The sequence below is a fragment of the Chenopodium quinoa genome, unplaced genomic scaffold, assembly GCF_001683475.1.
Source record: "Chenopodium quinoa cultivar QQ74 unplaced genomic scaffold, ASM168347v1, whole genome shotgun sequence".
Lineage (NCBI taxonomy): Eukaryota > Viridiplantae > Streptophyta > Magnoliopsida > Caryophyllales > Amaranthaceae > Chenopodium > Chenopodium quinoa.
In genome coordinates this window covers 49,838-66,542 of record NW_018744926.1, presented here as the reverse complement: position 1 = coordinate 66,542, position 16,705 = coordinate 49,838, and the positions used below count along the sequence as shown (strand labels likewise).

General features: G+C 34.1%; 1 protein-coding gene across 3 annotated transcripts; it reads right to left on the bottom strand.

Moving 5' to 3' along the window:
* Window positions 1-1,428: 1,428 nt before the first annotated feature.
* Window positions 1,429-14,875, bottom strand: LOC110706173 (L-aminoadipate-semialdehyde dehydrogenase-phosphopantetheinyl transferase-like). Of its 3 annotated transcripts, none has more exons than XM_021884073.1 (5): window positions 13,379-14,875; window positions 12,339-12,498; window positions 6,083-6,327; window positions 2,304-2,475; window positions 1,429-1,834 (listed from the first exon to the last, which is right to left on the bottom strand). In XM_021884073.1, exons 1-5 carry the CDS (start codon window positions 13,492-13,494, stop codon window positions 1,679-1,681), a joined length of 849 nt encoding a protein of 282 aa, XP_021739765.1. In that variant the 5' UTR covers window positions 13,495-14,875; the 3' UTR covers window positions 1,429-1,678. The 3 variants fall into 3 exon arrangements, with proteins under 3 accessions (XP_021739765.1, XP_021739766.1, XP_021739767.1); XM_021884074.1 differs by having other exon boundaries at window positions 12,339-12,471; XM_021884075.1 differs by having other exon boundaries at window positions 12,339-12,503; window positions 13,379-13,475.
* Between the last annotated feature and the right edge of the window lie 1,830 nt (window positions 14,876-16,705).

The window sequence follows — 16,705 nt, the reverse complement described above, 5'->3', positions numbered from 1 at the left end:
GTGGAGGTTTTTCGGGGCTGTGGGTCAAGTTTTTGGGGGCGGAGGTTGAGTTTTAGGGGTGGTTACAGCATGGTTGGAATAATTTGTGGTGGCCTTGTGGGTGGCAGTGGCGGTTAGGGGTTAGGGTGACCATGGTGGTGGACTGGTGGCCCCAAAAGAGATTTAGGTTAAAAAAAAATAAAAATAATTAACCTGTTTAACAGGTTGTAGGTCAAAGGGATCGTTAGTGGAAGATACATATTAAAGGTGGGATTATTTCTGTAATTTCAAAAAGTGGGATTGTTTCTGGAAGACCGACTAAAGGTGGGATTATTAGTTTACAATTTTCCTTATTATTATTTCTTCTCACTTGCATTCATTACTTTTCAATAAAGTATTAACCCTTACAATATTTTAATACTCCAACTACCCTACTTACCTCTTATTTTATTTAAGTCAATTAAATTACCTAAAAATATGTGCGGTCAAAGTGTAACACTTATTAAAATACGAAAGGAGTACATTTATATTAAAACTTCCATACATATAGAGTGATGCCTCTAATAAAGCGGATGAAGTATTATGAAATTACAAACTGACATGATTCAGATGAATATCTTAAGAGCTAACATGACTATATGGAGAAAATTTGTCAATTATTGCCTCCAAAAACGGGTCTTTGTCAATTACTACCCTAAAAAAAGTGTTAATTACTATCCTTAAAATAATATAATGACATTTTCTTATTTTCCCATTTTCTTGTGACTTAAAATAATATAATGACATCATTTTCCAGCCAAATTGTAATTATTGGCTTTTAAATTCTACTTAATTAAAAATTCCCCTTCATTGCTCCACCTCCGGTAGCCCCTTTACACCATACCCTTTGTTCTTCCCTTTTTCTCATAGGGTTTTCGTTTAATTCGACTGCAAAGCCACTGGAAATTGTGGTGTCGGTGTTGGCGAAGTCTCCATTGAAATAACTTGAAGACGAAGATGAAGGCAAGTGGAGATTGAAGGAATAGATGAAGAGGATGGAGGTGGGTGAAAGAAGAAGGAAGAGATCTGTGAAGAAAATGGAGGTGGATGAAGTATGGATGAGGAGGAAGATGAACTAGAGTGCAAATTACAAATATATCCTTCAATTACTCCTTGATAAACATCAAACATTTATCTAGGAGATAAATTGGGGCAAGCCTGTAGATATTGGGGGTTTTGGTGTCCATTACCTTGTTTGGCTTTCTTAAATCTTTTCCATTTCCCTTTGTTAAACTAAATGCCTTGGTGTTTTCATATGTGAAATTTAGTAGAAATGTAGTAGTTCAGTACTGAGCGAAAGAGAAAAAAAGAATAAAGTGACCTAGAAAGAAAGCAAAAGGCACACATTTTAAACACTGTGAAGACAACAAAACCAATGGAAAGTCCAGAAGTAAATGTCAAAGCAATTCATTCGAAAAATGCCTAAATTTTTATATATCCAAGATGGTAATGTTGACTCAAATTACAGTCATCTTTGATATCATCTTTGATTTCACTCCCATGGCCTAATCTATCTGGTTTACTGCATAGCAATTAATATATTTGTCCTGCACCCTTCAGCTCAGATTAATCAGATTTTAAACTTAGTCGAGGTGTAAATCTATACTCATGCTCCTAGCACCATTAAAAAGCGGGGTTATTGCTGAATCCTTGATGAGAATTAATTGGGAACGAGTTGCTCTACAGTTCTCCATATAAAACTTGCATTCGGAAGATTGAACCCCGAACCATATTCATCCTCATTGAAATCAGTCTGTTTAAGTGTTCTCTTGAAATTCTCAGTTGCCATATGTGGAGAGCCCCGAGCAACTGAGACCTGTTGCATTAAGCCAAGTAAGATGACAGAATAGACAACAGAAAAACTACTTCGCATTTTGCATATAAAGAGATTGAAACAAGAATAGATAGATGCATATCTGTTTATATATCTACTTTATATTCGAGAATGAACAGATACTAATTACCAGCATACACATACATGAGCACCATATAAGCTAAAGACTCCAAAAGGCAAAATCAACTTTGCTACCTAAAGAAACAATGTTTCATACTTTCATTTCCATTTAAGTTATTGAAGTGATTTCTTTGGCATACTCGATTGAGAACTTTGGCCATTGAAGCTACTAGAATAGTCTCACTTACTATCCTGTACAATACCAAAGTTGGAACTATAAATTTGCATATGTAAGAACACATTCCTATTGCACACAGTCCATCAATCAAAAAGTGGATCCGATTGCAAGACAGAGTAGCTAAGAATGTGGAGAATTAAATGATAAACTTACATAATGCCTCTTCTTTAGTTCAAAATGCCAAAATTTCCAGTGCCTCAGTTCTTCACTGTGTAATTTCACAGAAATTCTAGTCCAATTAATGTGATTGAACTCCAGGGAATCCAACTGGTACCTTAATCCACTCCCTATTGCTTTCATAAATGCTTCCTTCAGACTCCAATATCTGCCTCAATTGTCCGAATCAGTTCAAAAATAATCGCATAACATCTGAAAAGAGTCTCAAATTACATTACAGTCAAATGAGACTTTAGACTCAAATTCATGGTAAGCAAGAACATATGGGTAACTGATGTCGAGTAGCCAAATTTTAGCACTAATATAGTAATATCTATAATACTACATAGGGGTTGCCTTCCATAAAATATCACAAACTGTAATTCCCCTTAGCTAACAGTTTGACTCAATGTTAAACATGTACTCTCCATGTTTTGTCAAAAATTTATGAGAATACACTGTAATTTAATACAAAGAGATGGAAACTCCCAAGTCTAGAACAGGAAGGAGTAATCCCTGCAATCAATTTAATGACAAAATTGATGTGAACTAAATCGAAGTCAAGACCCATTTAGAAACATATTTTGTTAGTCCAAAATGACGACTTCTGCTACAGGCTAAACTTATTTTCAGTTTTCAACATCTGTCTCAGTCTCAACTTCACCCTGACTCCCACCTCTAGAACAGGAAGGAGTAATCCACTAATCCCTGCAATCAATTTAAGGACAAAATTGATGTGAACTAAATCGAAGTCAAGACCCATTAAGAAACATATTTTGTTAGTCCAAAATGACAACTTCTGCAACAGGCTAAACTTATTTTCAGTTTTCAATATCTCTCAGTCCCAACTCCACCACCCCCCCCCCTCTCCCACCGCTAGCACAATTTTAATTTGAGCCCCTCATTCATTTAATTGGAGTAAAACCTTTCCACCTCCGGTGACTAGCATTAGATAAAAAAATCTAGTCATTGATATATAAATAAAGCACCCCAAATGCCACATAGGGAAGGCCTTTACTGCAGTTTAGACTAGGAATGGGCATGATGCATATACAACGGGTGTATCAGTTGAAGTATAAATTAGCTATTTTAAGTATCCAAGGAAATGTATCCAACATAAGCAACAATGATTTCATCACACTTTTCTTTACCATTGGTAGCCAATTCCAATATAATACCTAAAAAATGAAGGTTAAAAAAGTAATTAGAAAACTACAGGTAAATAATGTTAGAATTATCCTGCAGGTAAGAACAAAGCCACAAGGAGACCCATCCCATGTGTAAAACTAGCATTATACTACACCTGTTTTTCCAAGTGTTAAAATTTGACTGCAAAAATTTTTGGAAGGTTTAATTGGCTTTATTATAATAGTAAGATGTAAGTGGGATACTTTGGGTATTAAAATTATGTAAGAAATATAGTAGAGTTAATATTTTATTGTAAATTAAAAAGATGTAACAGAAGAGATTTTTTTTTTTTTTTTTTTTTTTGAAAAAAGAGTGGGGATGAGAAAAGAGAGACATTGAATGGACTAATACAAATTTGCTAACAAAAATAAGGAAAAATTGGATTTATTAATCCCAACTTTGAGCCATTTACTATTATTACTCCCAAATTTCGATAATTTTTTCATAATCCCAACTTTAGAGACGTTTTCTTTTAAGCCAAATAACTTTGACCGATAGAAAGGATTTTTAAAAAAAATTTCTTTTTATTTTTAAAAAATGCTGTGTTTTAAAGAAAAACAAAAACTAATCACCAAAGAAAAAAAAAAAACAATCAGCCACCCCATCCTCTCCCCTTAACCCAACAAGCGTTCTGACCGGTCGGCCACCACTGGTTGCTTCCCCACCCCAACCCCTAAATTCAGCTGGCCAGCCCACCCTCTCACTTTCCCCACCAAATCACAAAACCCACCGAATCGAAACCCTACCAACCTCAAAACCTACTCCCGTCCTTCATCAATGCGTACCGAAAGGGAAAGGGATGGGGTTTGGTGTTGGCCTTGTGGGTGGAGCTACTTAGTTGGAAGTCGAGAACGTTTAGGGATAAACAAAGTGGTTGATTTGGGTAGGAGTTGGAGCATGGCTGACTTTGTGGTTACAGGAAAGGGGTTGATTTGGGGGGGGCGGGAAGAGGGAAGGGGAAGATGGGGGTGGCCAATCAGAGGTGGGGGGGGGGGGTTTGGTCGGCGGAAGCAAGGAAGGAAGTGGCTAAATTGTTCAGAAATTTTTTTTAAAAAAAAAAAAATTTAGACTAATCAGGGCTTAACACGTGTCAAATAACGTGTTATAATAGTTCCTTGACTTTTGTTGACCGGTCATGACCTGTTAAAAGAGAACACCCCCAAAAGTTGGGATTATTAAAAAATAATTTAAAGTTAGGATTAATAAAACCAATTTTTCTAAAAAATAAAGAACTATAACACTCTAGCTGATTAATAAAACAAATAGGAGTAATTAAAAATGGGAAATATTGGATGGATAATCCAAATTTAGCTAAACCAAATGAAGAAATGACCTCATTATAGTTCCCAAGATCAACAATAAGCCGTGCGTTGAGTGAATATCAGGTTGGATAAATTACCTGGTAGTAACACAGATTAAATGGCATGTAGCAACTAGACCACAAGAAAATGATTGATCTCATCAAGGGTACAATGTGCCGTTATAAAGTGGAAGATAAAAACCTAGAATTTCTAAGCGAAGATTTGATTTCTTCAAAATAAAAAGTACGGACAGCTAATTATAGAATAAGAATTCACAAAGCTGAGTTATGAAATTATAGTTTGCATGAAGTGACAGATACAATTGTTCAAAAGATGGGAATCCAGATTATAACAATCTTGGCAACTACTCCCTCTGTTTCGTAAATAATCGCAACACTTTCCTTTAACGTTCTCTTCGTAATAATTACAAGACTTCCTTATTCGTAAGCACCTACTATTATTTCTTTCTCCAACCAATCCCTCTTACACTAATTTTTTTTTTCTCTCTCTCCTACTAACAATTAAATATAGGCAAAATTGGCATCAACACTTTGGACTATTGCTTAAATGCACCCAACACCTGTACTTTGCGTAATAGCTAAAACACCATAAACTAATGACTTGAGTGCAAAGCGCACCTTTAGTGAATTTTCCGGCCACCATTCTCGCCGGAGCCAGTAGAGTAAATTTTTATTTTTTGATTTGCGTCTTGTTAAGGTTTCGAGAGTCATTTTAGCTCTTAATGGGCAAATTGAACTCTGAATAAGCAAAAAACTAACGTAAATAACTCATTTTGCGTATTATAAACTATATCGATTTACGTGTCATTGTTTTTATAGTCGAATTGAGTCATTTACGCTATTTTCTTTTTTGCTTTATTCTAAGCTCAGTTTGGACCCTTAAGAACCAAAATGATCACCGAACCTTAATAGGACATTTTTCGGCACGCAAATCAAAAAATAAAAATTTAATTCACCGGCTACGGACAGAATGGTGGCCGGAAAACTCACTGAAGGTACGCTTTGCACCCAAGTCATTAGTTTGTAGTATTTTGGTGCTTTTAAGCCATAGTCAGAGTGTTGAGGCCAATTTTACTTTAAATATATCCCCGCTAACTATACTTTATATTATAAAATTCTCCTTTTGGTCCCTACACTATAATTTTCCTTAAACTTTGTGCAACACATAGTGTTGCAATTATTACGAAACGGAGGGAGTATACTCCTACACTAACGTCTTTCCTTTCTTAAGAGACTCGGGAAAATAAATAAGAATAAGAAGAAAAACCTAAAGAGCCCTTGCAGCATATCATCACAAGTGCCAGCATAAATTATCTTGTTCCACTCCTTACTTGAAAAGTATGATGAGAAACTGTTGACGAATTGCTGAGTAGTCTCCTTCACAGGTATTTGAGGAGAAACTACATCCAAACCCACAAGGCAGAATGGTTCAGACGCAATAGCCACAAGATCACCATGATGGCTGACACTGAAGTTGAAATTCGGAAATTCTGGTCTCATTTCATCAAAGTGCTGAAGAAACACAGTTACATTAAGAAAATGCAGTGTGTTTACGAAATCAGAAGAATAAGACAAATAAAGAGCTAGTGCCTGTGCAGCTAGAATTTATAAAAGTTTAAGAGTCTCACATAAAAATGAGGTTAGTATTAGGAAATAATTCTAAAGGCTACAATGAGAATGTTCACATGTAAAATCTTGTTAAAAATGAAAATACCAAAGTGATAACCATTATTTTCAGCTGGATTATAAAATTTGACATTAAAAATGTCATGTCTACTAGAATCAATTTGGTCAGCTTGATTATTTACAGAATACTGAGCACTGAGCAGAACTTCACAATTGCAAATGCAAGCAGATGCAATTATACAAATAAAAGGCATTCCTTAGCATAACTACCTCAATCTAAGCAAGAAACAGGCATATAGAAAATGAAAATAATCAACATAAGCTTCATTCTTAGTTTATATAAGTCCATAGAAAGCAATGAGTTGATGTATCATGAAACAAGATAAGTAATAAATTCACAATTGTATCTACCAAAAAAAAAAAAAAAAACAAAAAAACAAAAATAAACCATCATAAATACTAAATGGTACACTAATTTGGTATGCTAGCTAGAAGAGGTTTCACTCATTTAATGTACTAAAAAAGGTTCTTATTACTTTGTCCATTTCTGAAAACATGCAACAAGTTAACTTTTGATAAGAGTATGATAAAGTCAATTTGTTGCATGTATTAAGAAGTTTGAAAAGTCCAAAGAGCACAAACTAGCCACGGAGCTTGGATACGGTTTCCCAATTGGAGATTCATGGATCACAGGCGGTATCTCCCCGGAAAAAGTATGGGAAATCTAAAAGATACTTGAAGAGAGAATTGGGTGCAAAGAAACACTCCAATCAAGATATTGTGTCACTAAAAGTCTAAAAGGACCTAATTACCTATTTATTGGTACTTTAAGTATTTGAGATTCATCTTTCAAGGTAATTAAATCAAGATATTTACTCATGATGATCACTTTCTGATGTAGAGTAGCATCTTGGAATACTACGAGATAACAATGTTGCCTTTAAGGGGAAAGAGAAAAGTTAAAAGAGCTGTTATTTGGTTAGCTTTGTTATACACGTCAAAATATTGGGCTTTCATGATAGCAACTGTTGAGTTGAATATGGTTGAGAACTTGAGATAAATATGTTGAAATGGGTATTTGGTAGCACTCGAAGAGAAAGACCTACATGAAGAGATTCGCTTTAAGGTTTTAAATGCAGCTTGCAAGTACCAAGGATAGGTTTAAGGTGATCAAGCTGCACTGGTTTGAATATATCCACTAAGAGATCAGACACATTTAAAGAACATAAAAAGAATTAGTTATCCAGATCCTATTTTATTAGACAGAAGTGGGCGAGGCGAAGAATTCGCTTGGGTGACCCAATGAGATGCCATAACCGACACCATCCTTTGGGGATAAGAAATATAAGAAATATTGTAACGTTATCATAATTTAAATACTTTTTTCTTTTTCAGATATGAGATTCTGACTTTACCATCATTTGGAATACCTAAGTTTCTGTATTATCATTGAGATTTGCTTGCAGCAAAACAGAGAATATATAAAACAGAAGAAGGCTTACCAATTGCTTTTGTGTGTTTATACTTGAGGTTCTTTTGAAATCAATAAAGTAGATGTTCTTTTCATTTGTAACAGATCAAATTAGCACCAGCAGAAACAGAGTAATTGAAACAAAGAAGATGATTATAAAACAAGAAGATGATGATTAAAGAGAGATATTTTCTTGAATTGATTCTCAGTGAATAGTGTTACAGATAAGGCATTCGAGAGGCCATGAACTAACCTAAACAATAATATGGAAACAAATCTGAAAGGGGAAGGATGTTTTTCCACTGCCCCCAGTTTGTTTTTATCGCATTCTCATCACCATATTCTTTGATTTCACAAGCTAGCCATCACATACACTATGTTACTAGGACTCTTCAATTTACTTCGTGTCAGACCCTCGACACTTGGACTTGGGTAGGACAATTAGACACATCTTTTTGGTTCAAAACCATGGATTTTTTATATTTTACACAAAATAGTTGAGTTGGACACTTGGACACATACCCGTGTCAGACATGTGTAGCCGAATCCAAGTTACATAGCTCATAGATTCTCTAACAGAATATCAGTGCATTTCCTCAATAAACCCCTGGGACCACGTCTAGGTCATTACATGATACTTTAACAGTTTGTTCTTATTAGAGCTTCACTAATTAACCTAAACTAAACTACTATAATTATCAGTATCAAAAGTGCTCCAGTAAAGCCAGCATCTGATAATCTTTATATCTAATGAAATAAAAAGCAATTTCCAATTTCTGCCAGTCACAAAGCTGTTGAACAATGCCAGCACTACCTTCCAGTCGAGCAAGAGCAGTTTTTAGATATAGTAAACAGCAAGAAGCTAAGCTTGACAAGAATCTCTATCAATAAGAAGACTGTTTATGTCACTTCTAGGGTTGTCTTTAAGTTAATGTATAAGTTATTTTCTTCATTTTTACACATTTTAACCTTTAATTTTTCTTTTTATATTTCGCAGCCGAATTAGATTAATTAGTGATTTTTACAAGTTTTAGCTCTTAATTTTATGATTTATTCAACATAAACATAGCACCTTTAATTTGATTATTACCCTTGTTCAATTAATTCTCATTTTGCTTTAAGATTATCTTTTGTTTTAATTATTGGATGGGTTAGACTCACCCAATACATAGCAGCATAGCTTTATATGTTCCATTACACACTCCAGCAGGCAACAATACCTCTCCAAAACAATGAAGATTCTGACGGAAGTTCATCATCAAGGACTACCAGCCCAGCAGCCAGCGCCACAACTAAAAATAACTTGACACAGAAGAGATCCATCCTTGCACTGCCAAAGCAGTCACCAGTTCTGTCAACCACTTCTTGAGCCACCAAATAATCACAATAAACAACAGCCCTCCCCCCACTCCCACCCCCCGGTATAACCCAGAAGCCCCTTACACAAAGTCACGAACACACAAACTCTCTCTCTTTCTCTCTCCCACACCATAAACACCATTTGCCACCCACCAATGACCATCACCACAACCACCCTCCACCTCCTCTTTTTAACACCCAATTAGGCTTGATTATTGACGGGTCAAGTTAGGGTCAATGCTTCCTTTACTTCTTTCTTCATAACCAGGTGAATAAACTTGGTTTGGGCAAACATTTGCCCGGTTCTTTATTTAATATGTTAGGAGATACTTAAGCTATTTTTGGCCCGGTGTTGTTGTTAGAACATAATCATCCTTATACTAATCATAGCATTTTTATCTTAATCTAGAGAGAGAAAACATTTTGATTATGGCGACTTGAAGACTTTGTAAACCATTTTGTTGAAAATTAATGAAGCATCATTAGTAAATTCTCTTCACTTTCTCCTTCAGTCTAACTTTGTTAATTCCATTCAAAATTCCAAAATATGCACTTTTGTTTGTTTTGATAGTAGTTTATCCTTGATTTACTCTTGTTAGATATTTATTGCTTTTGCAATATGAATATGGATATTGGCAGTTTTTAGATTAAATTTGAACATAATTAGTAATTAGTTTCATAGCTAGGAGAACAGTGATGGGTTGATTGGTGTTATGAATTAATGGGGTATGTCTTGGAAATTCAATGATTAAATTCTTTGATAATATGTTTAACATATGTTGCATGTTTTGACCAATCTATTGTAGCATATGAGTATACTTGAATAGAGGTGCACAAAAGTGTGGTCTAGAAGAGTTTATTCATTGATTTGTTTAATTCGACATTTAAGTGTGAGTATAAGGCAAAAGCATAGGTTTGCATGTTTAGAGAAAGCATTCACTATCAAAACAAATGGGGGCATGCAATCCTAATCAATATATTCAGATTAGTTTAGTTTAATGTATGTTTCAACCCTTATCCTTACTTAATTTCATCCTATTCCCCTAGTGCTTCCTTCATTTGAGATCCTAGCTAGTTATTTTAATTGCTCACTTAATTGTTGTTAGAATTGTATTTTTAGATTTTTAATCAACCAAATCTCTGAGTTAGTTTTGCACATAGATTCTGTTGATAGTGGTCTTTGTTGTCCTCATGGTTTGACCCTATACTTGTCACTGAACTAGTCCATGGTTAGGTAGTGCTATAGGTGTTATTCGGTTTAGGGTGTTTCATCTAGAAACATGAAAATTCCCTCTATTAGACGTCTAAAAATATCCAACTTACATGCCGCCTTTATATCAGCATAAAACAGATATCTTCACTCTTTACTAGATTGATAGGACATAAATGATTTTATTTCAAGGAACATAAATATTACAAGATGGACTAATTGGTTCACAGAGTAACAAGTCCGCTCATTGCTGACGTTTACTTAATGATGTGTTATATAATAGAATATGTGATAGGCAAATTCCCTACAAATTAGGAAAGTAAACAAAACCATTATTAAATTCCAATTACCTATCCACACACATTTAAGAATCAAATATTCCACATATCAGGAGTTAGATTCTTTGACACATATAGCACAAAGAATATCACTCTCATTGAAGGCGCCCTTCTTACATTTTTGCTGATCCGTTTCTTTATTGATCTTGCAGAGCCCATGTACAACATGGACTTGACCCCAAGCTTAAATGATCCAATATGATAATATGATCATGAAAACAAAAAAAGGCTAGGCACATCTGACTTGCACACTTCAAATCCACTAATGAGTTTGATGCTTCTTAAGACTACATGTATAATAGGTCCAAACAAAACTTATTTAAAAGCAACCCCAGATTCAAAAACCTTTAAGTAGGTTTGCACCAAAAAAAAACCTTTAAGTTGGTAACTAAATTACTAAAGAAGATACCTAACTCACCCACAGTGCAAGTATTTCATGGCTACAAACAAAATCCCAAGCCTGCCATGTTCTATAATAAAAGCCCATGACAAGCTAACACTATTTAGAAAACCTTAAACTTTTGTGTACTGTTCTTCTTCCTAGACTCTGATCGTTCTATAAAAAAAAAATAATAATAAAAAAATAAAAAAAAAACAAATTCCAGCGCACAGCTTTCTAGAATTTAAATTTGGTTAGGTGAACCAATAGCTTCTCTCTAAAAGAGTGGAATCCAGGCAACATAAAATTACATGTTTATGAGACACTGAAGCTTTTTCTTAAAACTGATCATGCTTCTCCTTTGTACAGATAATCAGAAAACATCCTACCCGAAATAAACGGTTTTTTAAACCATTGGCAAAATTAACAATATCTTGCTAGATTAAGAATATTAACTTCCTTATCCTTTGGATCATTACTGGCTTTGACCGCTCAGCTTAAGAATGATGCTTTCGAAACACCTTTTCAGAGTTCTAGCTATAAGTCTCGGCCAATTATCTGGCAACAATGTTACAATGGCAGTGTGCACCACTTCTCTTTCTCTCCTCTTCTTTGACAAATGAGCAATAACAACCTCAAATGTTCAGAAGAAACTCTAGGATAGTTTCTAGTGCTGCTCCTTCCTCCCTATCACTTCTTTATAAATTCCTCTCATTTTCCTTATACTTCTACTGCCATTTCTACATATTGGACGATTTCAGGTCTCAACGGAACGGTTCCTCCACTCCTAAACCAAAACAACTAGTCTTAAAAAGAAGAAAAATGTTGTTTATTTAAGGATGTTGAAAAAGAAGTTATAGGCAATTCTTAAAAAAGAGTTGAGCAATTCAATATGCAAAGGTATTTGAGAAGAAATCTTAATTTGATCTTTGGCAAAGCACAAGAACCTACCCTGTCCCCTCTACGTTCACAAGCAACCTGTTTAGCAACATCAACTCAATCACTCTCCCGAGGAAAGGATGGAGGAAGGTCCAGCCGCGAGAAATTTTTCAATATTCCAAACAGAATACATTATATAAATGAAGAGCAGTATGATTTTTCAAAATTAAAAAAAGAGAGGATGAAGAAAAAGAGCTTTACCACATAGGGCTTGCCTTCAGCAGTTGACCTGATAACTATTTCATTAAAGGGAATTCCCAATACTTGATGCACAAGAGCATACTGAAGCAGCCTACTCACCAACGCCCGTTTCCGGTCTTCCAACTTCACATATCTATATTTTTTAACCATAACAAGTTTCCTAGACTGATTTAATTAGAGTTAAAAACTGAAATTACAAATTTAAAACAAAAGGCACGCCATTCATATCTCAACACATGTCAAGTGTCCAATTTCTGTTATGAAAGCAAACCACTTGTTATCTCTTGATTAATGGTACATACAACTGATCTAATTAAGCATATTTTCTCATCATATCATTTTTGTTTTACGTCTTTCTTTATTTAATAAAATTGATAAAATTCAAAACACAACAATTTCAAGTAATAATTGTTCTTATGCCTTCAAATGTCTATAAGGTAAATGAAACCAGCCTTATCAAACTGTCCCATTCGGAATTTATCTTCACAATAGTACTTAGATTATCAATGTTGTATAACATCCTACTAAACAACACAACCTTTACTTTTCAACAAGTATCTAAAATCCCAATCTACAGAAAAACCATAACACTAGAATACATTTGAATTCATATTCAATCATATATCATTGAACAATTTGCATTCTTGAACAATTATAACTTTCCAATAATTCTTCATACCAAGTACATAACAAATTAATTAAATTGAATACCCTTGTATACATTCTCAATCATATATCATTGAACAATTTGATGTAACAATTACTCCGTATAACTTTTCACTAATCCTTCATACTAAGTACATAAAATTATACCCTTTACAAATTAATTGAATTGAATACTCTTGAATACATTCTCAATCATACATCATTGAACAATTTGATGTGTCAACAATTACAACTTTCCACTAACTTTTCACACCAAGTATATAAAATTATACCCTTTCCAATATAATTAAATTATAACGTATAATTCGTCAAAAGCAAATTAACTCCAGAATAGTTAAGCAAATATAAATGCAATGCAATGGGAGGAGTTTTACCTGTATACAAAGGAGTGCTGATGTTCGGGAAGAACAGAAATTGCAGCGCAGAAGTCAGCGGGTGAAGGGTTCCATTCTGATATGTCAACAATCCATCGTTGTACTCCTCTTTCCATTGTTCTTCTACTGATTCATTCGAGTGTTATTTCTAAATAGGAAAAATTGTAAAGAATAATCCCACCTTTCGTCCATCTACTCAAAATAATCCCACTTTTCAAATTCCATAATTAATCCTAGTTAGTAACCCATCTTCCCAAAATAATGACCCGTTGTTTGAATTGGTAACCTGTTTTAAAAGGTAATTTAACACGTGTCACATTTTGATTGGGTTTTTAAAATATTAAAGAATTATTTTTAAAATTAAAGAATTTTTTTTAAAAAAAACAAACAAACAAAAAACCCTCTTCTTCTTCCTTCCCCTGCCAGAGCCCCCTCGCCGGACCACCGCCGCTGACCAGTCAGACCCAGCCATCCGCCAGAACGACCAGATCGAGCCGGCCAGCCGCCCTCCTTGATTCCCTCCCACCCAATTCACCAATCACCACCACATCGTTTCTCCGGTCCTATTCCTGACTCACCCACCTCCAAGAGCTCGTTCTCGACATCAATGCTCTCATGGAGCCATGGGTCCTATCCCACTAAGCTTTTCCGAGTTAATCGCTTTAAAAGGATTGGAAATTCAGGGGAATCAACTCACTAGCGAGTTCCCTGAGTCAACTCAGCTCCCTCAACTCCCAGCGAGTTTCTTAACTCGCCCGAGTCTACTCCAACAACTATCTCCATCGTCTTCTTTATTCACCTGAATAACAACTCAAAGGTGGGGTGAGGGGTGGGAACGACCTTGGAGCTTGACCGCCAGATCAACAAAGACGAAACTCGGAGCTTGACGTTGGAGCTTGACCGAAACGAAATCAATGGTGATGGGTGGGAACGAGGTTTTCGATTCAAACCTTGGAACTTGCTGTTGAGGAGACTTGTGGGATTTGGGTGGGCGTGGCTCAGGTGTGGCGGGGCGGGGCTGGGGTTGCATATAAGGCAGTCAGTTTGGTGTTGATAGTGGGAAGGTGGTGAGCGCAGTGGTGGTGGGTGGTCTTGGTGGTTGAATGATGGGGTGAGGTGGAAAAAGAAGATTAAAAAAAAATTTAAAAAAAAAAAAATAATAACTTGTAAAACAGGTTGAAGGTAAAAAGGATCATTTTGGGAAGATGGGGTTACAAGGTGAGATTATTTCTAGAATTCGAAAAGGTGGAATTATATTAAGCATATGGGCAAAAGGTGGGATTATTCTTTTCAATTTTTCCTTCTAAATATCCAAATTAAAAAAAAAAAAAAAAAAACCGAAAAGTTGTAATTAAGACTAGCTAGTAATTTTGAAAAATCTTTAGTTATTAAGTTATTAGTTAACGGAGCTAAAAGTTACAGTAAGCCCCGTTCTTTAAAACTGCTCTGCTCAAAAGAAATCTGCTCTGCTCTGCACTAATTAATAATAACAATAATACTCCGTAATAATTAATATTCAATAATAATAATAATTAATATTGTATTAATGATAATAATTTATTATTTTGAATAATTATAATAATTATTAATATTAATTTTTTTAATAATTATTAATATTTATTAATCATAATAATAATTAATAATAATAGTTATCATTATTAATATTTATTAATTCAAACTATTAAGAATTAATATTTAATAATATTATTTATTATAATTTCTAATAATTATAACAATTCTTTCAAATAAATAAATAATAATAACAATATCTTTTATAAACATTTGATATTAGAATCACAATGTGTAGAAACATTTTATGTATGTGGGTATTGATAGTTAAATCATTGAGTTGAATTATTTTTCAAATCTTTCCATACAATTTAAGAATTTAAAAAAAAAAAAAAAAAAGAGGTTGTTTTCAAGTAGTACTTTGTATATCATTATTATTTTTAGGGTTAAAAAAATATATGATTGAGACAAATTTATAAGTAAAATCATTATTACTCATTAAATCATTTTATTTTAAAATTTTTGTGAAATAAATATAAGTAATTAAACCGTTGTCTTTTATCTTTCTATTATTAACATATGTTAAATATGGTATACATATATTTATGTTTTCACTCACCTAAATCAATGGTATATGCACTTAATAATAGTAATAGTAATAGTAATAGTAATATTAATAGTAATAGTAGTAATAATAATAATAGTAATAATAATGACAACAACATTAATAATAATAATAATAATAATAATAATGACAACAACATTAATAATAATAATAATAATGATAATAATAATAATAAGGCAAAAGCTAATGAGCGCCCCCGGGGCGTTAGATAAGAGAATTAAAGTGCAAATATTAGAGTAAAATTAACATTAATTACACCGAACGACGCGTGATTTTGTCATGAATTCCTAACTTAATATCATTTTAACCAATATAATTTATCCTTATCTAACGCCCCGGGGCGCTCGTTAGCAAGATCGTAATAATAATAGTAGTAGTAATAACATTAATAGTAGTAATACTAATAATAGTAATAGTAGTAGTAGTAGTAGTAGTAGTAGTAATAATAACAATAACAATAACAATAACAATAACAATAACAATAACAACAATAACAATAACAACAATAACAACAACAACAACAACAACAATAATAATAATAATAATAATAATAATAATAATAATAACAACAACAATAACAATAAGAACAATAACAATAATAATAATAACAATAACAACATTATTAATAATAGTATTAATAATAATAATGTTGAAATCTGCTCTGCTCTGCTCTGCTGACCCCTGCTCTGCCCAGAAGCTCAAAAGAACATAGCCTAAGTGATTTTATTTTTTTTTTTGAAAAATTACAATTACTCAATTAGGTTGTTTGACCAAGCTATTACTGTTTCGGGGTTTTCTGATGTCCTGCGGGAGAGTTACAATTCCGAGACTGGAACCGGACGCCTGTACCTGCAAAATAACGGAGACTCCTGAGAGCTCCGCCTCCAACGGTCAAGTTAGTACCTGATTAAGGAGTAATTAATACAGAAATTAAAGTAATAAGGTCTCTCCAGGTGAGAGTATTTAATGTAGGTAATCTGCTTTGCTAGCGAGATCAGCCGGTTATTAGTGTGTTCTGTCAATTATTCGGTCCCTTGATTAATGAGGATTAATCGAGTATTTATAGCCTTGGGAAGCGTGCAACTCTCTAGGTTTAAGGTAAACCTAGGGCCGAACGGGCTTCTAGACGTTGCGTTGGAGGAGGAAGAGCCTGTTGTGGCGCTTGTGCCACTTGGGGGAAAGGCATCAAAAGA

Excerpts from the sequence above, each read along its gene's own strand:
- LOC110706173 (XM_021884073.1), bottom strand. The coding sequence starts at position 13,494 with ATGGAAAGAGGAGTACAACGATGGATTGTTGACATATCAGAATGGAAC. Across the intron at positions 12,499-13,378 it reads CAGCACTCCTTTGTATACAG|GAAACTTGTTATGGTTAAAA; the intron begins GTAAAACTCCTC and ends AAATCAGTCTAG. Across the intron at positions 1,835-2,303 it reads AACTAAAGAAGAGGCATTAT|GTCTCAGTTGCTCGGGGCTC; the intron begins GTAAGTTTATCA and ends TTAATGCAACAG.